The sequence below is a fragment of the Miniopterus natalensis genome, chromosome 1 (genome assembly GCF_054644295.1).
Source record: "Miniopterus natalensis isolate mMinNat1 chromosome 1, mMinNat1.hap1, whole genome shotgun sequence".
Lineage (NCBI taxonomy): Eukaryota > Metazoa > Chordata > Mammalia > Chiroptera > Miniopteridae > Miniopterus > Miniopterus natalensis.
The window spans coordinates 129415987-129440601 of record NC_142081.1 but is presented as its reverse complement, the minus strand read 5'-3'; the positions used below and the strand labels follow the sequence as shown (position 1 = coordinate 129440601).

At 41.7% G+C, this 24615-nt stretch overlaps 1 protein-coding gene across 1 annotated transcript in view; it reads right to left on the bottom strand.

The window, feature by feature from the left end:
- Nucleotides 1-24615, bottom strand: part of ITIH5 (inter-alpha-trypsin inhibitor heavy chain 5) — a 69535-nt gene that overhangs the window by 12519 nt on the left and 32401 nt on the right. The window contains exons 6-7 of the mRNA XM_016219773.2: nucleotides 20629-20798; nucleotides 19797-19913 (exon numbers count right to left, since the gene is read on the bottom strand). Of these exons, the coding sequence (XP_016075259.2) occupies nucleotides 19797-19913; nucleotides 20629-20798 (287 nt within the window). The remainder of the gene's footprint in view (nucleotides 1-19796; nucleotides 19914-20628; nucleotides 20799-24615) is intronic.

Sequence of the window (24615 nt, the reverse complement as noted above, 5' to 3'; positions counted from 1 at the left end):
TTGCTATATTGTAAGCTCTTTATAGGCAGGTTCCACTCATCTTTGTAGACTCCCTACATGCAGGAGTTACTAGAGAGGTTTAGGGAATGAATGAATGAGTGAATGAATGGACATTTCATGAATTAGAAGATTAAAAGTACAAATAATAAATAGCACAGGAATTTTAAAAAGTAGAAAAAACTGGGCTGGAGTGACCTCAGAAGACTTCACAGAGAAGCAAGCGTTTGAGTATGAGGCTGAAAGGAACTGGACAACTTGAAAGCTAGGGCGGGCATTCTGAAAAGCAGAGAAGATAAGTGAGACAGTTCGAGCAAAGCAAAGCGCTGACACAGGCGAGTCTGGAGGGGCCGAGTGGATAAAAGGTGTGGAAAAAAGACATGACTTGTGGAAAGAAGAGAAAGACCATATGAAACTGAAAACAGGAAAATCCTAGGAGCCTGGACAAGAGTTTCTAAAATAACCAACTGTATGTTGAAAGGAAGCAGTGTCTTCTCTAAACAGCATTGTTGTTAGTCATTTAAAGAGACTCAACATACGAAGCCAGGAACACTCATTACATAACTGCCTTCACGATGACATTTGGCACCTTTTACAGTGAGTAAGAGCAGACTTCAGAGCAGGCGGTCTGGGTTTGACCCTGGATTTACCACTTACTGTCTGTGTGGCCCTGGGGCCCTGGACAGTAGGTTCTATTACTGTCTTTTCTTTGCACTGTGCCCGAGTTATCCCTTCTGTAAAAGCAGGACAATAACAGTGCCTCACCAGGGTGTCATGAGGATTAAATCAGTTACTCCACAGAAAGTCTTCCTAACAGGGCCAGGCACACAGTAGCTTATTACGTGTTTGTTCTTACTTGCGAGAGGGTGGGAAACAGCGGAATCAAAGAGAATCAGTAAAGCCTGAAGCAGTGATTGCAGAATGAGTGTGCTATGGTCACCCTGAAAATACTCTGTAGGTCTCTTCCCAGATTCTACGATGCTTAGCCTTTGCTTTATAACCAGCTTCAGATGGTGCTGCCCCCTCACGCTGCACCTTCTACCTCTCGATGTGAAATAGCCACGACGCCTTTTCCCTCCGAATGTTCCCTCTTCCACGCCTTAGTCTCACTCTTCAATCTTGCATCCAACTGCTTGCTCTAACATCCCATTGCCCAACTCTTGAATTTCACAGGAACCTCAATATCCACTCTAGAAAGCTAATATGGATGTATATATTTTTAAATCTGTATATTGCATTCTTTTATTAAACTTATAGAATTTCTAGCCTGAGCAAACATGTTCACTTAACATTCTTCTTGTGGATCCTGACTGAATGAATGAAGTTGTGCCTCAGTTTCCCTCATGTCTTCACTCCCAGGTTGAGGAAGCAGTGGAGTGTAATGATATGATGATGACATTGGCAGCTAACATTTCCTGGGAGCCTCCTACTCTCAGGTATTATGCCAAGTGCCAGAGCTTTTCATATGTTGAGGGGATGGACCCATTTAATCCTCACAAAGCACCCAAAGTAAGGTGACTATTAACATTCCCATTTTACAGGTGAAGCGACTGAGGACTGAAAGGGTTAAGCATCATGCCCCATGGGAGCCTGGATGAAAACCCAGGAAGTCAGACTCCAGGGCCAACGCTTACACCAGCAGCAGTGGAATCTCAGCCCCAAGACGGCTGGCGCTGAGCGTATTCGGAGTTATAACCCTTATAATGTGCCGCTCATTTTGGGATTCCTTCCAAGTCCCTGCATGTTGACGGGCTCTGTTTATTTCTTTGTTTCTTTCACTTGGTTTCTGGCAGCAATTAATGGATTCATTTCCTATAACATCCTTGCAGAAAGCATCCACCCGGGGAGAGAACAATGAACGTATTTTATTAAATTCATCTTCTCGTCCTACAGAGGGTTGTCCCACCCTCCTAACTGCCCCCAGTTCTTCCATGAGAAAGAATGGCAATGGCAGGCTTATTTTCATTCAGAGTCTAGGAATCTCCCTCTAGTCCCAGTTCTCTCCCCTGGTGCTGGGCCCTTCCTCCCTCTAACCCATCACACCAAGTTGTTCAGAGGACAGACTCGCTGGCAGCCGAATTTCCTGTCCTCTCCCAACCCTGACTCCCACCTTCAGGAAATGTGTCTAAAGATCTTGTGAAAATAAGCAGAATCCAGGCCCAGATTTGTCAGCCCCATTTGGAAGCCGTTTAAAGTATGTGAAGCTCTGCTCCTCTGGCTTCCCTGGCACCATCCTGGATGCCCCCTCTCTGAACAGTCCTCCTTGCTGTCGCCACTGCCTCCTTCTCAGACCAGCCTGGGATGCCGACGTGCTTAGCCCCCTCACACTACATACTTCCCCTTGGCCAATTATTGGATGACCGACTTCCACGCGTATCTCCAGAGTTCACCACTCTCCTGAGATCCAGACCAATCCGCCAATCATTTGTCCTGCATGTCCCATGCACTCAGATTCAACATGCTGAAGACTGGAAGCTCATCTTTCTACCCAAACCTTTTCTCCTCTGCTGCTCCCTGCCCACCACCCAGGGGGCCAGGTCAGGAATCAGACATGTTGCAGCTTCCTCCTGCTCTTGTCCCTAAGCTTCACATCCTCAGGTCACCCAGTGCTGGCAATTCCACGTCTTTCTGTAAACCCTTCTCTTCCTAAACATCCCTATGACCGTAATCTGGGCTCCAACAACTTCTGCCCTATATTGACAATAGATTCTTTTTCTTGGTTTGCATTTTTTCTTAATACAAAAAAAAAAAAAAAAAAAGGATTCGTGAAAAAAGAAAAAAAGAAAGAAAAAGGCCCTAGCTGGTTTGGGTCAGTGGTTAGAGCATCAGCCTGCAGACTGAAGGGTCCCAGGTTCAATTCCGGCCAAGGGCATATAGCTCAGTCAAAGGCTTGATCCCGTACCCTGGTCAGGGAGCATGCAGGAGGCAACCAATCGATGGGACTCTCTCACATTGATGTTTCTCTCTCTCTCCCACTTTCTGAAAAGCAATGGAAAAAATAGTCTCAGGATTAAAAAAAGGAAAGATCAGAAGAAAAACATATAAGACTAACAAAATCCCCCTCAACTATCAAAATGCTGTTGCACCACACACCCCTTCAGAAACTTTCCTGTGTGTGTGTATGTGTGTGTAATTTAAGTAAAATGGGCTCATACATCATTCTATAACATTTTTACTTACTACATCATATACAGTTTCCGTGCCCATAGGTAAATATCTGCATATCATTTTAATGGTGGCACTATATTCTACCATACACCATATGGTGCATACACCATGATTAAATATTTTTTAAAATATATTTTTATTGATTTCAGAGAGAAGAAGGGAGAGGGAGAGAGAGAGATAGATAGAAACATCAATGATGAGAGAGTCATCGATCGGCCACCTCCTGCACACCTCCCACTGGAGATCGAGCCAGCAACAGGGGCATGTGCCCTGACCAGGAATCAAACCTCAGTCTCCTGGATCCTAGGCCAACACTCAACCGCTGAGCCACACCCAGCCGGGCCATAATTAAATATTTTTGAATATTTAAGCAATACTTCCATGAAACTCAATATTCACACATCTTTGTGCCCATTGCTTTTTCCTTAGAATAAACTCCCTACCTGGAATTGGTGTGACAAAGAGCTGTGCTTTGGAAGGGACGCGGCCTCCCCTCACATCGCTGTCAGGGTTACACTTCAACCCTCCTCGGCATTTAGCTCTGGGCGTGCACGTGGTTTCCCGGGACAGCCCTTCTTGCCCCCTCAGCCCCATCCCGCTATGCTCTCCAGCGTGGCGCCCTATTCTTTTCCTCCACAACACTTACAAGGAGATTGTAATTACATATTTGTGCATTTACTTATCCACCCAACTCGATCCTATGCTTCTGAGTACAGGGTCTTGCCATTCTGTCACTGTATTTTAATACTCGGTGGTGCCTGGACACGTGACGGATTCCTGACGCGTGCTTCCTGGGTAAGTGAATGGTGAATAATTGTCTGTCTGTCACTAGACAGGGAGCTGCTCAAAACAGCCGTCCCCTTGCCCTTCCCCACCCCTCCCAACATGGTATTTTACACACCAGAGGCTTTCAGTAGATATCTGGTGAATAAGAAAATGAGAGAGGCGGGATTCTACTGGGTGAGCACAAAGGAAGTCAGAGGGACACAGCCCTGTCCTCGAGAACCAGCGACAGATAACACTGAGAGGGATAAGGTGTGGGAATCGTGGGGCCAACTGCTGCATAGCGTTCCAGTAAAAATAAATAAATCTGATAATTACAATAAACAGATGTGGGTGGAGTGCCCTAAGCGTTGGCGCGGATGGCATTAGCCGGGGAGCTGGCAACACTCTGTCTCCCCTCCCTCCTTCCTTCAGTTTAGAAGCAACACAACCCCCGTGTGAGCATCAGACGGGTTCGGCGTCATTCCCAGCCAAAGGGTCTAGACCTCTGGGAAGTCTGAAGGCCCACAGCTGTGACAAGGCAGCAGCAAGCAGTGGCCCTCCCTGAGACAACACCACTGGGAGCCCAGCTCTAGGCACTTGGAAATATTCCCACTGCTCCCTGCTGGAGCTCAGAGCTGGCCCAGCACCCAAGGAGCAGGCTTGGACAAGGGGAAGCTCGTCAGAAGATTGTTATTTGTTTAGCTGCTGGCATCCTTAGGGATCCTTAAATAGTGTGCTAAAGACCTCAAGAGGGGCCGCTTGGCTCATTTGCTGATATCCCCACCCCCCCACTGTGGTGGATATTTGCTTTCGGAATAGCTGTTCAAGCCTCTCCACACTCCTCCCCTTAGCTCAGCAGCTACAGGTTCCTTATGACCTTGTAAGGCCACAGCTGCAACTTAACCTCACATGAACCAAGGGGAGGCAGGCCAGCGGGCTCACAGTTGCTTCTTTTCCAGTTGCATTAGGACCTTTTGGATGGCCTTCTACCCCTCATCCCAAGGGGCCTAGGCAGAGGCTGCCACTGCTGCTTGCAGCCACCACCAGCCATTAACCCTTTACCTCCCCTTAGGTGAGCCGGTGGCCTGAGGAACTCTGCGTTCTGTAGCAGGCTTAAAGGGCAAGCAGAAGGTGAGTGTCCAGACAGGGGAATAAATGTGAGTGGGCTTACGCTGATACTTCTGCATCGTGTGTTTATATGCTGAAGACAACAGAAACCGAGCCAAACATTTCCCAAGAGTACAGTCCAGAGAACAGGGTAAGGACATTCCAGAAAGACCGGAGGAAACCAGAGAGGTAGAGAATGTATAATCCTAGCTGGGCTGAGGACTGAACTACACTGAAGGCAAAGGGGCATCCCATGAGGGGTTGGACTACATCCCCTTAAGGTCCTTTCCTACCCAGGTGGTAGCTGCAGACTCTGCAAGTGAAGGCCACGAACTGAGCTGGTCACACCTACACCAGAACTCCCTCTCCAACCAACCTGACCTGAAGGGAAGACACTGGATACCCCAGCACACCATGTCCCTTGGACTCATTCCCCTGTCCCCAAAGCTCCACCTAGTGGCCTTGCACCTGGGAAGAAGTTGGCCTGCTGGAGACAAAGCAGACCCAAAACTTGGAGTAATGATAACCTGAAATTTACTTGCTAATAGGTGACCACAGGAGTCTGTGGAAATGTATTCCTTGGAGATCTTTGAAAATAGGCATATAAAATTTATGATTACCCATACTGTATAGAGTTCAATGAGATTAATATAACCGGGATTAGGGTCTGATTAGCGAGGAGGGCTAAATGTCTGACCTTATAAGGTTACATTCACTCTTTGGGACCATAAGGACATGTTGCAGGAGGTTAGCATCTTCACTCATCTTTATGTGGGGACAAGCACATGGCTGATGTGGGAGACAGGTTTAGGTCACTGCAACCAACTGCTAGGTGGTAAACCTAAATCTTGAGGAGAGAGGGTGACAGGAAAGAGGCAGGAAAAGCAAACCTTATGCCTAGGGAAAGAAGAAGAATATGTACATAAGGGCCCAGCTGAGGAAGAAAACAGAATTATTAAAGACATCAGCCAGCAAGGGGCCCAGCGGGCCTCCTCTGGGCATGTGCCAGTCCCGAAAGCACCCACCCCCAGGCAGCAGGTACCCACAGGCTGCCTGCCCCTCCCACAGGGCACTCTGCGAGCACTGGTCCGTGTATGCCAGAGGACGGGACCTTTACAACCTCCAGACTACATTTGGACTGAGGGAGATAAAAAGGTACCGCAATGCAACTAAACAACCAAGAGGACCTATTTCTTTCACTATGTAGGAGTGAAGTCGTACCGTGGCCTGAATGCAGGCATTAGACAAGACTCCTTTGAATCCTGGCTGTTTACGATCACAAAGAATAGGGATACTTCTCTCCTTGAAGCTGTTCTACAGTGATGAATTCCTCTTCTTACATGTACTTTCCTTGGGTTAAAAGGAGGAAAAGTATTCCCTTTGTAAACAATGTCTTAGAAGTTCATTCCAGTTCTGCCTTAGGTTTATTATTAATAAAGCCTTTTAATCTCTGTCTATTTAAATGTTTGCAGGAACAAGGCAGGATATAAATAAACAAAAACAAATCCTTCATTCAACAGGGTTGGCAATGGTCCCCCTTGTTCTAGTGGATCTTCAGGAAAGAAAATGATGCAGTCTCCTCTGATGCGTCTGTAGGAAGGAGCAGAGCTGGGCCCTGGAGACGCAGCCCCCTTTATTTTCCGTACTCACACTGTCCCTCATAGTGCTACTGCCAAGGAAGGGAGTGTCTAGGAGGCAGCTCTGTCCTGGGCACTTTGGGACCCTGCATTAAGCTGCCCTGGGACAGGGGATGGAATCTTCCCTCACCTTCCTCTTCCCCTTCCCTACAAAACTGAGCCCAAGCAGCTACAGCCCTAAGTTTCTGAGATGACATTGGGAAATGGAACATGCCCAACAATAACTTGAGCTGCTTTCTCCCTCAAAACTGAGCCCAAGCAGCTACAGCCTTCAAGGGGGTAAGTGCTCCACTGTGCTAACTGCCATGTCGGGAATGGCTATGAAACATTTCCCAAGCACAGAAGTGTCACATAACGAGACCCTCAGAGTGAACAGCGAATGGAGCCATGAAAAACCCAGCTGCCTGCCCACTCCTTGCGACCACTGCCGTCAGGGTACCCATTTGATGCAGCTTTTCTCAAATATTTCTGCATCTGCATCACATCACACTCGAAAGGAACTGACACAAAAGACTTTTGTACCACAAACCCTGAGTTGTTGGGCATAATACAAGGGAAGCCTATGACATCACAGAAGAAACTCAAGTTCAAGGGTATCAGATACTAGCCGTCCCGTTTCAGCAGAATGGCTGTGCTGTTCTCCTAAGCAGTCCTACCACTTGCCTCATTCTACAGTGTTTACCATGGAGTCGACGTTCTTCTTTCATTGGTCCACATGGTCCTTTTAAATGAACCCAAAAGAAAAATCGTCTATGATGAAAAGCTGAAAACGATCCAACAATGAAATCTAAGACTTTCTAAACATCTGACCTGAGCCATGAAAGATAATCGTAATCCACAGGTATGGACCATGAAAACAGCCCTAAGTTTCTGAGATGACATTGGGAAATGGAACATGCCCAACAATAACTTGAGCTGCTTTCTCCCTCTCCTAGCTGGGTAGCTGCTTTCTCCCTCTCCTAGGTGGGTAGAGATAGTAGACACGGTGGGGGGCAGGGGGGGGTATATCTGTATTGCCCTCCTGTTAGCCTGTAGTCCTTCCTGATGCCAGTAGGGGAAGCCCTCCGAGCCCAGCACATCCTGTCCTAGGTGGTAGAGTGGCGCTGTAGTCATTCTCTTTGAAGTGACAGACAAAAACAAAAACAGCCTGTGACTCCATCAAAGTCTGCAACATCAGATCCTCACTGCAACCTTAAACTACCTAAGTCCACAATGAGGAGAATGGATGTGTCCACCATCCCAGCATCTCTCCACACATTCCACAGGCATCCACGCACGATGCTGTCCCAAGTCACCCTGGGGTCCATGGGTACCATGCTTGGAGTACTCCAAGATCATGATATTTCAGGGTCACAAAAAATTTTCTGTAAACTGTAGCAGAACCTTGCATTTATGTGCTGCAAGTTTTTCCATAATTTGAAAGAAAGCTTTCTGAAATCTTATCATGACTGATCCACCAAGTAATCAGATTTTTTTTTAAATCCAACTTTAAGAGCGAGGTGATAAAATGAGTGAAAAGGGCAATTCTCCAATACATCTATGTCTATATCACTGTTACATTTTTTAAAAAATCTAGCAACAAATTGGCTTCAGAAAAGAAACCAAACCCTTAAAAAATAATGTTACTCCACTGACTAGAAAGTGCTCAAATGCGCTTGTACACACTCGTAAAGGGACTCGACGATTACACAACGCCCAGTTCCCTCTCATTGCCACCCTGCTGTAAATATCTCCCAAAATGAACCACACTATAGAATTTATGTTAAAAATTAAAATTTTAAACTATAAGAAACAAAGCATCCAAAAGAGGTGTCTCACTCAAGTTTGAAGAATCTTGTTGAAAGAAACAGAAACTGTTTTTCTACTGGTCAAATGTTCTTTTTGAAGAAAGAGCAGAAATTAATAAGCTTTCTTTATATACATGGAAAATTTGAGATAGAAGTCATCATGTCCTCCAATATTTTACTTTTGTTTTATTAAAAAAATATGTATGTTTTTATCGATTTTTTAGAGAGAGAAAGGAAGGAAGAGGGAGAGAGAGAAAAACATCAGTGTGAGAGAAAACATCAATTGGTTGCCTTCCCTACGTGTCCCACCTGGGGATCGAAACCACAACACAGGTATTTGCCCTGACTGGGAATTGAACCAATGACCTCTTTGTGCATGGATGACACCCAACCAACTGAGCCACACCGGCCATAGATCTTCCAATATTTTAAAACAGTTTAGTAAATGCTAAATATTAAATTGAAATTTCACCTAGAGCTAAAGTTAGAAAACACCATTTCTTTAGTCTACATTTTAATGTTCACAAATTATAAAGATCATATTTCCTAAATTAAACAAAATCATAGGGCTCTTGTAATCAAAAATATATTATTTTAAAGCTATTATGATTTCCCTTACTGTTTGAATTCTAATTTCTAATGTTCTTTTAATACAGTACTGTGCTAGATTATATTGCAATTCTGATCTGGATTACCTATTTACACATGCTACACAATCTGTGTAAAAATATAAAATGGTTGCTTCTTCAAGTCGAAAGAAAAGCGCCTTTTTAGTAAAGGTTCAGATTTAAATACCAATATTACTTCAGGATTGGTTTTAAAAGAGAACGCTTGTTAAAGATGAAATTCTGGTTAAATTCAGCCTTAGCTAAAGCAAAAATCTGAATATGTTAGATATTAGAATATCTTTTGCAATGTAAACATAACTAACTTTCATTAGTCTCGGTGTTTGGATAACACTATTCTAACTTAAGAAGCAGACTCTCTCTCATGTTACCATTCTGGCTAATATGAAGATTCATTACCTAATGTTTTGACTTTGCTTTGACAAATATATCAAACATTTACTTCATAATGTCATTGTACATTTTTTAAAAAGCCCTTTGCCAATAACATGTCTTTGATTTTTATGACATATTAAGCACATCGATTTTTCATGCTTGATATGTAAATAACACAAGACTCAAAACAGTTCCCTTTCCACTTCTCTTCACGTGCAAAGTTAGTACTTAAGCAGGATTTGCCCTCACTGTCAATCTTATACTTTTTATTCTAGAAAAGTATAAGAATAGAGCCAAGAATATAGCCTTACCACCTCTATCTCTAGGCTCCAGGTAGTCACCCACAGGTATGGCTTCCTGCTCTAAAAGGAAGTAAATAAGAGGATGCCGACCAAGAGAAGTTCACCGGACTATACAGATCTCCTTTGCAACTGGTCTTTTATCCATGTTCTGACACATCTACGGACTAACATGATTGATTGAGTTATTGGTCCCCAGGGCCTGGTCTGAATTCTGAAGTTCATATTGCCCAACTAACTGCATATTTGGATTCTGGAGCCCTTCCTGTTTCATTCTAAAGAGTTTTTTTGGTGGCTGAGGCTCTGACTGTCCTTTGACCCATTCAACTGTCCCTTACATCTGAGTTCTCATGATTCCTGTTTCACTGGTGTAAGTGCACCTTATGCTACTCACTATAACCCCCCAGGCTTCTTGACAAACATCAAGAACATAACAGGAAGATATGAAGAGGTTGTGAAAACGTCATGCTAAATAGGAGATAGTGGAACAATTATGAAAGAAGAAAACCCAGCATATCAGCACCTATAGATTGTATATGTAGGAAAATATTGAGAGGAAGGGAAGTCAGACGGAAGGAGTGATGATTCCGGAGAGCTCGAGGGTCCATAGCAGAGATGGCAGGACTTTTCTTCTGCCCACTTATTCCCTGAGGGTGCAGTCCTTCCAAGGAGCCAGCTCACTCAACTCCCCACCTCTGAGGGCACCAGTTCTCATCCTCATTCCACGTGGGCATTGAAACCTCAGGCCCTAGGACACGGAGACTGGCACCTCTCTTAGGGAAACTGTCACTTATCTCAGGTGCTCACCACTTTACTTCTCTGCTCCCTTCTCGTTCTTAGAATCTGTGGTGTTCTTTTCTTGCTTACCAGCTCAGCCACGCACTTAAAAGACTTGTTACAATTTGCCTGATTCTCTAAATGTTCATATCAGGATAGTTTTCAAGCTATCTAATCCAAAATATTACCAGAACCTTCCAACTATAACATATTCCCTCCTGTTTTATGCTTTTCTGCATGGTTTTCCCCAACCAAGAATTCACTCCCTCCTTTCCTGCCAAGGACATTGTATCCCATCTTCAAAGACTATTTCCTATGTCACCTCCATCAGAAATCTTCTGTTGACTACCTCAAGCTCTTTCCCTTCCCTAAAATCCTCCCCACTATCTATGTGGGATGTTGGATTTGATTACCATGTGAGTGTTCCATGTTTCTCTCCACAGCAAAATCCTAAGGTTCTTAAAGTGACTTAAATATGATGCTTTTCTTGTATGTCCCTTTCTCCTGCCTCCTGTTTCTGCACATGCCAGCCATCTCTCCCCCTTCTCATCCCACTCACTAGACTAACTTCTAAAATACTTTAGACCCATTCAACTATCCCCTCCTCTGAGAAGCATTCAATGTTCCCTACTTCACCCATAAAACAAGTGATCAGCACTCTGAATGTGCCTTAACTCTATCTCTGTTACAGTAGCACTTGGCCTACGATTTCACATGACTGTCCTTCTCTTCTGGACCTCCTGCGAGAAAAGGCTGTATCTTTTATTTATTTTTTTATCCCCTACGCCTAGTACCTTTCCCATAGCATATAACCAATACTTATTTCATTCTTCAAGGATCTGAAGTCTGGAGTCAAAGCCAAGACGGGCTCCTGAGGGAGAGTCGGGTGTCCTGAAGAAGAGAAGGGGTGGCTGCGATATTGGGCTCAGCAGCTCTTAGGAATGTCACCCAGCTGCAGTTTCAATCAGCCAGCCAAGGGGATGCCATCCCGGGAATGACCGCTTTCCGACACTCTGATAAGCACTTCCACATTGGCTATCTCATCCAGTTCCCTTTGATTTATAGTGTTTTATCTTGTTGTTACCTGTAGCAAAAGTTTCCTTTGGCCCCTATCTAGCCCTGTGCAGGGAAAGTCTGCCCATCTCCATTCCAGACTTGAGTGCAAAATTAGGAAGCCATTTGAAAGGAGAGGCTGTGTACGAAGCTGAAAGCAAGGTCTGAGACCTGAACAGATAGTGCAGGAGCACTCAAAGCTCCACATTGTTCATTTCTTCTTCCTGTGAGAGCCACATAAAGCCTTCATTCAGAGGTTCCCAACATTTTTAAAACATGACCTCATTTGGGTAAACCTTAACTGCCTCGACAAAAAATGTTGAATGCGTACCTCCAATTTATTTAAATCATCTATATTATAATCATCAAAGAGCAAATTCTTTTTTCAAAACATCCAAGTTTTCACTGGTGGCCTTGGGGGAAAAAATATTGTGTCCTTTGTCCATCATTTATTTCCTCATATTCTGAGTCAGAGTAAAAAAACAGCAGTTTTCCCCATTGCCTGCTGCTCACCACCCCAAGTCCCAGATCTCTGTTTTGCAATGAATTTCTAAAACACATCTGCTAATGGCAACGTTTGGACAAGAGCAGCTCGATAGATGAGAATAAATACTATCAGCTGAAATGATCTCTAGGCATATAACAAACAGTCATTACTCTAGACCAACAAACTATGGCCTGGAGGTCAAATCCAGACTACTGCCTCTTATTAACAAACACAGTTTTAATGGAACACAACACACCCGTTTCTTTGCAAATCGCTTATGGCTGCCTTTGTGCTACAAGAGCAGAGTTGAGTAGTGATGACAGAGACCATTTAGCCTGCAAACCTTAAAATATTTACTCTCTGCTCTTTTAGAAAAAGTTTGCTGACCCTGTTCTAGAAATCCAGAAAGGGGGGAGCTACACATTTCTGTTACTAACTGGAGCCACACTGTCGGATGCATACGAGGCCTGTGTCCTGAAAAGGTGATGCAGGGGTGCCCAAACCTTATATTGTCTGCTTTTATTTGTACTATAGCCATATAGTGCCTGCCTCCAGAGAACCTCCAAATGTCTTAGACATGATCTCATTTGTTATGCTTGCATCCCTCCTCTGCTGAGCCTCATCTGTTCAGGGAGCTTTTGCCTCTTGACCAGATCACAACTCCCTGAGGCCCTTCTGGGTTCTGCTGGCATTGTCTAGCATTCCTCCAGGTGGCTCAGGGGACCTCACACTGTCCCCATCACTTAAAAGCTACTTTCTCTATATCCTAATGTCTTTCCGGCATCCTACCGTTCAAAATGTGGCAGACCCACATGTTCTGGAAGAGAACAGCTAGGATGAATATACCATTAGACATCATTAGACCTCACAGTCACCCACCTCGTCTTCACTCTACACCAGGCTTGCGTTCAGCTATCCACTCCCAATTGTAAAGGGGAAGGAAGTCTGCATCCCTGTACATGCCCATGTATGCTTAAAGTTAAACAACAAAACACTAATAGTTAATTCTATGCATCAGCACAGAACAGCTCCGTTGGTTTTTCACAACACCAAGCTGCTGGCTGACATGTGTCCACTCACCCAAGATGGGCAGCATTCCGCATCATGTCACTTGGCATAAGAACAGGTAGAGCCTGAAAGCGTAAGAGGGGGTCTAAAGTTATGTCATGGTCTACGGTGAGAAATGTTATGGTGGAGAGCTTTAGGTTGGGGTAGACTGGGCTTGACTATGAATTTTCTACTTATAACCGTGTATTGCAGCATAGTTGCCTCACCTTCCTGCCCGTCACCTTCTCATTTATAAAATGAGGATAACATCTCATTGGATTGCTGAAAGATTACATGAAAAATGTATGTTATGCCTTTAGAGTGCTTGGCATGTACTACTCGCTCAATGATAGCTACTGGGCTTAAAAATGCATGCTACATTTAATGCTTATGTGCTGGTATGTTTTTCAGCAAAAATCATCACCTACTGTGTACCATGTACTGTGTAGGACCTGGGAATTTGTACCATCATAATAATAATAAAAGATGGTGCCAAATCTGTGGAGTTTATAGACTATTCGCCTGTAAGTTTCTGTATAACGTGTTCAAATAGCTCTTGGAAGCCCAACTTTGGAGGGTGAAGAAACTGACTTCCTGAAGCATGAAATAAGCCAGTGAATGAAGCACAAGCAGCAGATGCCACTTCTCCATCCAGGTCCCGTTTCTCCTCGTTTTAATTTGGAAATTACAGATAAGAAACTTTATGCTTGTTCTTTACCTTCTAAAACTGTTGACTACATTAAGTGGAGAAAGAAAGACGGCCTTCCAAAAGCTATGTGGGAATCTAAGATTGGCAGAGAATGGCACAGATTATGAGAATGAGTCTTTGAAAGTTACAACATGAAGGCATCTGGTAAATGATACATTAGTCATGGCTGGGTTGCCAAAGAGGGAACCTTAGCCAAGATCCTTAATATGCAGGTGAAAGTAGTAGATCTAACCATATAGATTAGGAAAAAGAAAGACAAAAACATGCAGACCTTGATCAAGGAAAGATGTATTTAATGTACATATATTCTCCTTAATGTTCCCGAAGACATGTGTGTTTGCCGTTTAGTTGCTTTAAATGTGCAACTAACAAGAAAAAGTTCTGCCCTGATCACATTTGTTTTGTTACTCTTCTCAGTTCCCCTCTCACTAAGAAGTTTTATAAACTCAAATTGGGAGGCAGAAATCTTGCCTGATATAGCACCACAGCTATCTCTCAACACATTCATCAGCAAAAGCACATGGGAGAGAAAGCAGAGCAGAGCCATGTGCCAGCAACCTGTGAGTGTGTGTGTGTGTGTGGGTGTGGGGGGAGGCGTATCTGTCCCCCAGATGGTTAAGTCTGGCTTCCAGGCTCACATTCCCATTGAGATTAGGACCAGAACCAGAAAATGCCAGATGCACACAGCTTTGGGTGCTCCCAGATACTGATACACCCTTTACTGAGTATACACTTTAAGGTTATATGATCTGTACAAAATTTATAAATCAATTATTCAAGTAATTATTGAATACCAACTATGAACTACATTATGACGAGCACAGTAAAGTATTTCAGGCCCATCAGAGATGAGCATAGCCAAGAACTTCCAGGATAACAGTGAATGATCCTTCGTAGCATTTGAGGGGACTTATGACTAATGTCCGATGTTGCCAAACCCACTGAAACATTACAAAAGCCCTGTGCTTGGGGGTAATTTTCCTCTTCACTAGTGGACATGCTATTGCATATGAGAGTCAGCAGAGAGCTAACTAAGCTTTTCACTCAGTGCTGTGGCCTTAGAGAAGCTGAGAGCTGCTAAAATAGTCAGCAGTTTTCAAAACCACTCAAGGCAGCAATGAGCATTAGAAATTGTGTAGAAGCTTCTGACATGTGCTTGGCTGTTCTTGGGTAGTTCTCTTGGAAAGAGGCCATGCTGTAGCTTAGCAGCCAGCAGAGTGCATGCCAGACTTTCAGTGCCTAGCAAGGAATGGGATTTTAACATCCAGGAATGAAGGAAGAGGGAGAATAACAAAGGAATGACATCGAGTGTTACACTGCTCTTGCACAATGCAAGGAAATCCCTCCTTCTGAAATGCAGCCTCCTCAGCTGGGTTTGGAAATGTCAAACTGCACTGACCCTGTACCCACTTGCACATCTGTAATTGCATACAGAGTGCCACTTCATCACACTGCGACTTGCACTGACACACCACAGCATTGTGGTTTGATTTATGGACAGTTAGACCTGGCTTTGAAGCCTCCCCCTGCCATGTACTAGTGAGCTATCTACCTTTGCAAACTTTCAGTTTTTGCATTAGTGAAATGGGGATGACAACCAAATTGTTATAGAGGTTAAATACCCTTTTATTCAATAATTCATGCAATACCCTTAGCATAATGTCTAGCATGTTGAAAATGTTCCATGCCATATTTTTAAGACGTACTCAAATTATTTTATCATTAATGGTAAGTCTAGGAGACGTCAATTTAGTTCATTGATTTTCTCTGTACAACTTGGGGCAGGATTTACCTTTCTGGGGGTTATTTAGTAAGAAAATTCTTCATAGTTTTCCCATCAGAAATGGAAGAAGGCCTTGTGCACTGGTAGGAACTGGGTTTGAGGTTAAACACTGAAGTGACTTGGCACCTAAAGATGTGAGTCCTTTGAGCTGCCGTGGCCTTTGGGTGATTAATGGCATTTGTGTGAAGATGCAGTAGAACCGACCATGCATTTTACCATTTTCATGTTTTTTAATGTTTATTGGGAAATAATGCAAATATTTGTTGAGTTCTGTAAATGCATGGTATAGAAATTGTCATAAATAATTTACATTATTTAATTATTGATAATATGAAGATTAAAATAGTATTTTTAAGCCCAGCCTGTGTGGCTCAGCAGTTGAGCATCAACCTATGATACAGGAGATGGCGGTTCGATTCCCGGTCAGGGCACATGCCTGGGTAGTGGCTCGATCCCCAGTCGGGGGCGTGCAGGAGGCAGCCGATCAATGACTCTCTCATCATTGATGTTTCTCTCTCTCTCTCCCTCTCCCTTCCTCTCTCTGAAATCAATAAAGATATATTTAAAAAACAAACAAAAAGTTAGTGAAATATACGCCTATATTTTCTTACATATTTTGGAGTGTGATTCATTGATTACTTTTAACTGTTTAATCCATTTGAAATTCTTTGTCTGATAACAGTTTAAAAAGTTATAAATTGGTATAGCCTTTATAAAAAATGATTTTGTAGTATTTATTAAAACCACAAATGAGTAGGTATTCTTTGCCCCAGTTCTAAGAATCTAACTTAAGAAAATGATTGGGCATGTGATCAAGGAATTCTATGAAAAGATGGTGGTGAACTGAGTAAATGTTCTTTAGTTTCTGTCCAATATGGTAACTAGCAGCCACAGGTGGCTATTTAAATTCAAATGTATTAAAATTAAATAAAATATAAAAATGCAGTTTCTCAGTTGCATTAGTCACATTTCAGATGCTAACAGTCACATATGACTAGTGGCTACCATATTGGATAGCACAGATATAGTACATTCTCATTCTCATAGAAGTTTCTATTAAATGGTACTGACCTGTGGCCACTAAAATCAGGTTTTAAAAAAATAACACTGTTAGATGTATTCACAATATGATGGTAAGTAAAAATATAAAAACACATACAAAATATTTGATGGTAAAAGAAGTTCTGATTGGTTGCAGTAATTTTAATTATCAATATCTTCATCAAGTTATGTTTGTTTTTTTCCAGAGGAAGCCCAAACCCTGCCTTCATGAAGCTCGTTGCCCTAAAGAAAAAATATCTGAAGCTTTACAGGTGCATCAAAATTCAATGAGATACATGGGGAAACCTAGTAGATGGTACCTACTTAGTAGCTGTTAATTGACTCAAAATCCAAATGGGAATTATCATACTGGTTCAGATTCAAGACCTAGTTAACATTGTATTCTGTGACCAACAGTGGTCTCAAAAGAAGCCACAATTCTCTTTCTGTCACTGTCTATTATCCAGCTAACAAAAACACAAAAACAACTTAGCTAACAATGACACTTAAGAACTTGGGGTATATATACAACAAAGAAATTTAGAGTACTTCTTAAATATGGAAAGGCTGTAAGGCCTCTCAAACATCAGTAAATAATCAACTACAAAGAATGCCTTACTATGCTTGAATAAAACTTTGGGAAATGGTGCCCACAAAGAAAAATTTCCTACTGAGAATAACTAAAAAAACTAAACAAAATATCTATTTTTTAAAAAATCTTGAGAGTATCAGAGAGTTAACAAAATAGTAGGAAAAAACATCTGGGAGAAGATAAAATATAAAGAGGTGGGCTCAGCATTTAAGGCCACTTTTGACTAAGGGATGTTTGTCAAGACCAAAGAGGTATCTGAAAGGCTGAGCATTAAGTAGTTTAGGAATCCAAAGTTGAGGTCCATAGGTGCTCTGTTAAACCCTCTATACTTTGTGCAAAACAGAAATAAACCAGCTTTTGTAAGGAGTGAGATCTAGCTTTGAGCCATCTGGGCCACTCAGGAAAACCTCAAGCCCTGAAAACAGGCTAAAATAATCCCAGATTATAATTTTCTCAGATGCCCAACAGTAACAAAGCAAAAGTTTCTCTAGAGGCATAGATCATTTTAGGCCTCAAAATATTTCTACAAACAATTTTTTAAATATAACGTCCATCGTGCTATCAAAGATAGCCAGTCACAAAAGGAGAGAAGATGAGAAGCAATAAAAACAACTCTGAAGCAGCTCCGGAGTTTGGAATAATAACATACAGACTTCAAAATAACTATGTTTACTGTGCCTGAGAAAATGTTTTTTAATTATTAAAAATTTTGAAAAATAACTGAACATTCAAAATAGTGACAGAGCAGATTTAAAAAAGAACCAAATGGAAATTCTAGAACTAAAAAAAAAAAGCATCTAATAACTCCAAGGATTAATTTAACAGTAGATCAAACATACCCAAGGAAAAAATTTGTGAACTGAAAGATAGGTTTGGAATTAAATACGGAAAGGCAAAAGTTGGAATAAATGGAAGAGGGCATGGGAAACATAGAGGATATGAAGAGAGAAATCTAACATTGGACTTCCAGAAGGAAAAGCTAAAACAAAGCAATCCCAGAAAAATGGCTGAAGATTTCCCCATGAATCCACAAATTCATGAAGTCCTAGGAACTTCAGGACTTCATATGTATATATATATCTATATATACTTGAATTTTCAACATCAGCAATGGAAGACAGAAGACAGTGGAACCTACTTTCAATGGACTGAAAGGAAATCATGAGAACCTAGAATTCCATACCAGTAAAAACATCCTTAAAGAATGAGAGTGAAATCAATAATTTCCAGACAAACAAATGCTGACAGTATTCTTTATCAGTAAGTCCACATTTTAAAAGATACCAATGAGTGTTCTTCAGGCAAACTAACCCCAGATAGAAAGTCAGAGATGTGAAAGGAAAGAAAAACAATAAAAATGGAAGCATCAGTGAGCTGAACTCTGTACAAGAATGTAATGTTGCAGAACTACAAGATGTTGACTGCCAGGGTGAGGTTATCTTTCTCCTGTATTAGTTGGGAATTGTATTTGGCTACCCTCTGAAAGAAAACAGTTAAACCCAATCCTTATATCTTGGAATATATTTTTTACTATTTTGGGATAAAGAAAAATTAAATACCATAAAAAAGAAGATCAATATATTATACTAGACAATTTTAAAAATATAAATTGCCAGAGAAACCATTTATAGGTAATAATAGAGATACAGAGTAATAATAATGTTGTACTAATGTACAATAGCTTATCAGCCAGAGTCAGTTTCGACTGCCTGTAGCACGTGACCTAGGAGTGGAAACAGGTGGGATAGAAGTTTTGTAGGAGGTTCGAGATACTATTTTACTCATTATATTTATTGTTATTTGATAAAAATAGATTGAGTTAAAAAAGAAAAGCTGAGCTCTAAGTGTTTGATAAACGTGGAGATATTAGTTGGTCCAGCAGTCAGTAGCTCTTTCTGTTTTCTGCTCTGTGAATTGAAAATATATTATAAATGCAAATATCTGATATTCAGGATACTAGAATAGGATAAGGAATAGCCTTTTCCAGTGGTTTGTAAAACAAACAAACAAACAAAAAGCAAAGAAAGTAAATAGTTGTATTTTCAAAATAATTAAAATTTTCAGTATAGACTACTTGTCCCCTTGGTGCCTCCCATCCCTAGAATTTTAAGACTCATCCTAAATACTGTGAGATTATCAATCCTAAATTATTAAAATACAAGACCTTTGTTCTAAGAATGGGCCAAGGGGGCTGCCAGTGAATCTATTCCATCGTTCTCAAAGGACGTCATTGCTGAACGGAAGTGTTCCGCCGACAGCGGTGCGGGAGGGCAGCTCTCAGCGCGGCCCCGTCTCACTCCCAGGAGCCGCCCTGCCAGCCCCTTTTGTCACCAGGCGTTTCTGCAGCATGGCCCCTGCCCCCTGAGGCCACCATGTTGAAAGGATAGCTTATGTCAGTGGGTTAACTGAATGGGGCCAGGAATGTCCCCTATGGGCAGCAACAGCTGGGCGGGAAAGCAGGCATGTGGCATCAGTTGAATTTTATCCACAACACTGTCCCTGGCAAAAGCGACAGAGGGAAAAATGGGCATTTGGCACTCACTCACCTGCCGGAGTTTGGTTCCTACCATGGAGGCGCTGCTGTCAAGCACAAATACCACATTCTTGGGTAAAGGAGGAAGGTCTTTGGGGGCAAAGTAGTGCACAAAATAGCCATTTAGAACCTGGTGGAAGGAAAAGGAAGGGAAACGGTAGTACCCAGAATAGGTAGAAAACTAAAATGGTCAGTCCATGGAACTTCTAAACTTCAAAGATAGCGTGAAACAGGGTCTCGGTCAGATTCCATACCCACAGCAAAAGTACTTATTGTTCTGATCCCTCCTAAAGAACGAATTGCTAATATTTAATCTGCATAAGAATAAAATCATCCCTCAAAATTTTGTTGACTAACTCAATTTAAATTATCCATCCCCTCTGCCCTTTGCCCCTTGAGAATCTTCCTTCCTTCATCATATCTGGTTTTTTACCATGCATCTTACAAATTGAGATGTCAAGGAGGTTGTCTACACTCTGGGTGCACTTTAACACATTTTACTATTCCCATCCTGTCTCTGGAGCAATAAAACCTAAAGGGAAATGAGCCAGGGACCAAATTCTTTTAATTAAAATTGAAGAACTAAAATGATAATGCCATCTAACACACCACAGGGAAAACTGTGGGTTTCATTTGCTCTCCAGATTACTGAAGCAGGAAATAGTGCCCTCAGCCTCCAGCCAGGGAATACCACTGGTCTCCCTGGAGACACATTTGGGGTTAAAACACATTTCCTAAGAATCAGAAGGTTCTCTCTCCCTTAGGTAAGCATTGGAATCTCCAGTTCTGAGTCTAACTAAAAGTGTCAAGCAACAAACGTGAAATAGCAATCCCAAACCCCTTACCTGGACGTCCCCAATGTTCTGTTCCCTATTGACATCATATCTAATGATGAAATCACCCAAAACGCCATTCTGGGCAATCCTGGCTTGTTGTACGACGCTAGGCTTAAAAATGACTTTGGCAAAAGTTTCATTTTGGTTGATAACAGTAGAAGGAGGTGGCCCAGCATCATCTGCATGCAAGATATAAACATAATTAAAAGCTGAATATACAAATATTTTCAGGGGGGGGAAAGAACTGTTTTGCAGCAACACAGAGGGTTAGATTTCATTTTATTGTGGGTTTATTTCCATATGGACTTCCTACACTTCATACTGATAATGTATCACAGTGCATGAGATATGCTTTCATATAGTTCACCTTTATGCCTCCTTTTTAATCTTTTCTTATGGGAATTTTTTAAACACACAAGAGTAGAGAACATAGTAAAATGAACCCCCATGGACTCATCACCCAACTTAAATAATTATCAACTTTTTACAAATTTTTGGTATCTGTTTTTATACATCACCTCATCACTTTTGGCTAAACTATTTTAAAAACAAATTCCAGACATTGTATTTCATCCATAAATACTTTAGTATGAATCTCAAACTATAAGAAACTTTTTTAGCATAACCATAAAACCATTATCACAGTAACAAAATTAATGGTCAATGCCTTATTATGGTTGATATCATTCTGTATTTAAATTTTCCTGATTCTTTAGAAAGTGTCTTGGAATGGTGGGTTTGCTAGAATCGATCAAAACAATCACATTTGGTTTACATTTCTTAAGTCTCTTTTAATCTATAAGTGTCACCCACCCCCACCTTTTTCCTACTACTACATATATGTGTTGGAAAACACTGTTCATTCGTCTTACCAAGTTTCTCACATTCGCATTTCGTGATTGTTTTCTCCTCCTGTCTTTTAACTTGCTCCTCTCTTTCCCTGGTTTCCTACCTTGGTTTGCACTGTAACATCTAGGGGAGCTAGAAAAAAATACTGATGCCCAGGCCAAGATTTAATTGGCCTGGAACACAGCCTGGGCATCAGGATTTTAAAATTCCCCATGTGAGCCTCACGTGCAGTCCAGGCAGAGAACCACAGCTCAATCCCCTGTATCTCTTTGTGTTCTGGTAGGAAGAGCTGAAGGCTTGGTTAGACTCAGGTTCAATGCTATCTGCAAGAACACTTCTTCGGTGAGCTGAGTACTTCCTACTTTATCACATCAGAAAGTACATAATATCTACTTGTGGGGAGATTGATGGTGGGTTCTGGTATTGCCAATCTGATCACCCATAATGAAGTTCCTTGTTGATCTTTAACTTGATAGTTTTATCGATTGCTGATAACGTTGGTCTAAATTCGCTATTTCCTTAGAGTTGCAAATGGGTGGTTTCTGACCCTATCATTACTTCCATATGGAATTCTTCCATAGAGAACACCTTTCCCCCATCAGTCATTTGGTTGCCCTACCATACTGTTTGTCCAGAAAGTATATGGCTCTTAAAAACAAACCGAGAAAAGAAAACCTTTCCCAAAGCTTAACCCACTTTCCCAAAGCCAGCACAAATCTTAGCATATAAATTAGAATTCCAGAAAGATAAACAGATAAATGTATTTTACGTGATTTAAGAAAAGTTAGTGAAATGATATTCAACAAAGCCACCCCATGTTTTACTCCTGACCTTTATCTCCTGTTAGAAAACAAAAAATCATTTCACAGGCTACCCACTTTTACAAATCCAAACACCACCATGTTTATATACTTAGCAACAGAAATCCAAATTTTTGAGATCTGTTTACACAACAAAGAATATGAAAATAAGAGAATTCATAAACATCAATGTACGTGGAGACTTTTTATCCAGATACTGAACAAAGACCAGGCTGAAGACTGCAGCAAAGCATCCGATTATTTTTTTAAATCTATTCAAGTTGATACTATGGAGTAAGCTGACCAGCAATTTTCCATCCTTAGCAAAATGAAAAAAGGAAACGAGGAATAATTTACCCATGGTAACTTGTATTTAAGAATAAACTTCCTTCTGCTAAAGTGTTATTAAGACAGTAAAATCAAAGGAAGTTTAAACATTTCCTTCAACAGCACAGACAATTATTTTTCAGAAACAACTTAGGTATAACCTTAACAGGAGCCACAGAGCAAAACTGAGTCTTTTATTATCTGCACTGATCAAGGGCAGAAATTTTGGGAGTGACCGGGGAGCTAGCAAACAGGGAAGCTCATTCCTGTAGAAAGCAGCTGTATGGAAGATGACACGCTCCCCGCAGATCCGCTCGTGTGAAGGAGTTGGGGAAGTCTCGACGGCGCATCGATGAACGCCAGCCTCCAACTCACCAGCCCGGTTGACGCTGCCTCAGAACCAGCAGACAGGAGGAAGGAAAGAGGCTGAAAACAGAAAGGTCCTTGAAACAGCAGGAAACTTGCTTGTTCTCCGGAGTTCATCTTTCATTTCATTGGTGATTATTCGTAAAGCACCAAGAGTGAGAGGCATGACAATACACTAGCAAGAACTCAGGGTCGTGAATGAAAGAGAAGGACCTGCATCTGATAGTGGCTCTACCTCTTATTATCTATGGGGCCTTGGGCAAGCTACTGAGCCTGGGATATCTCCTCTATAAAATGGATTAATGGTCTACCAAACTCACACTATTGGAAAGATTAAGTGATGTAATGTACGTAGAGCCATTCTGATACATAGTAAGCAGTCATGCTACCTAATATTATGAACCTAAAATATATAAAAATTAGAAGAGCCAGGGAGTTAAATGTACAACAATACAACATGTCAAACTTGGGATACTACAGGCAACAAAAAGGAAAGAACTACTGCTATTTACAACATGGTTGTCTCACAGTCATTTTGAGTAAAACATAACATAAAAAAGAGTGTATATTCTCCATGCTTCCATTCACATGAAGTTGAAGAGCAGCACAACTGATCCATGGCAATTGGAGTACAATAGTGGTTACCTTTTGGGGGGGCAGGAGGTGAGGACTGACTGGGAAAGAGTATAGGGGAGCCTTTTGGGATGGTGGAAATACTCTATGTCTTGGCCTGGAAGTAGTTATAAGGGTACATACATATGTAAAAATTCATCAAGCTATACACATAAGGTATATATAATTCTATGTATTCTCTAACTTTTAAAAAATTTTAAGTCATTGGGAGTTGGAGAGCAGAACAGATTATGTGCATTCAGAATAATCCCAGCTGGCAGAACTCACACTAGGGATAGTTACCTGGAAGCATTTTTCCTGCAGCATCAGCAAAAGCTCTAAGAAAGATGTCCTGTTGGCAGAAGCCACTTTCACACTTCAGTTCTTTATAAGTATTGGAGGCAACCCTGGGTGTCTCAGTCACCTGCAGGGATGGTGCCAAGCCGTTCTGACCATGTGATCTTGGACCAGCAGCATCAGTGTCACCTGGGAACTTGCTGGAAACACAAATGCTTGGGCCCTCCTAGAAACTCTGAATCAGAAACTCTGGAGGTGGGACTCAGAAAGCTGTATTTTAGCAAGTTTTCCAGGTGATTCCGGTTCCTGCACAGAGACAATGGTCACGTGCTTTTGATGTTTGTAATTGGGCGGCACTAACATTGTAAATTCCTGTAATTAGATTTGACACTTTATACTGTTAGCATGTACCTACTTTTTCCTGTTTCAAATCTCTCTCATTGAAATGCTCTTTACAACCACCCTGAATTAATGCCACTCGTGGTTGAATAGAGGCATTGAGTATTAAAAAGTATAATTTCTCTCTTCATAATTCATTTGACTAGGCTCTTTGATATAAGCCATGAGAAAGGATAGGGTATTATTATTTTGGTTTCCTATTGACCCCTGATGTTTGCTAGCTCATGATGAAAATTCATGAGATTCCTCTAAATGGGCTTATTTTATGTGCCCAAACTGTGGGTTGATTCCCAATTTGGTCACTCACCGAAAGGCCTAGCTCCTGAGGCTGACTTCCACCCATTAA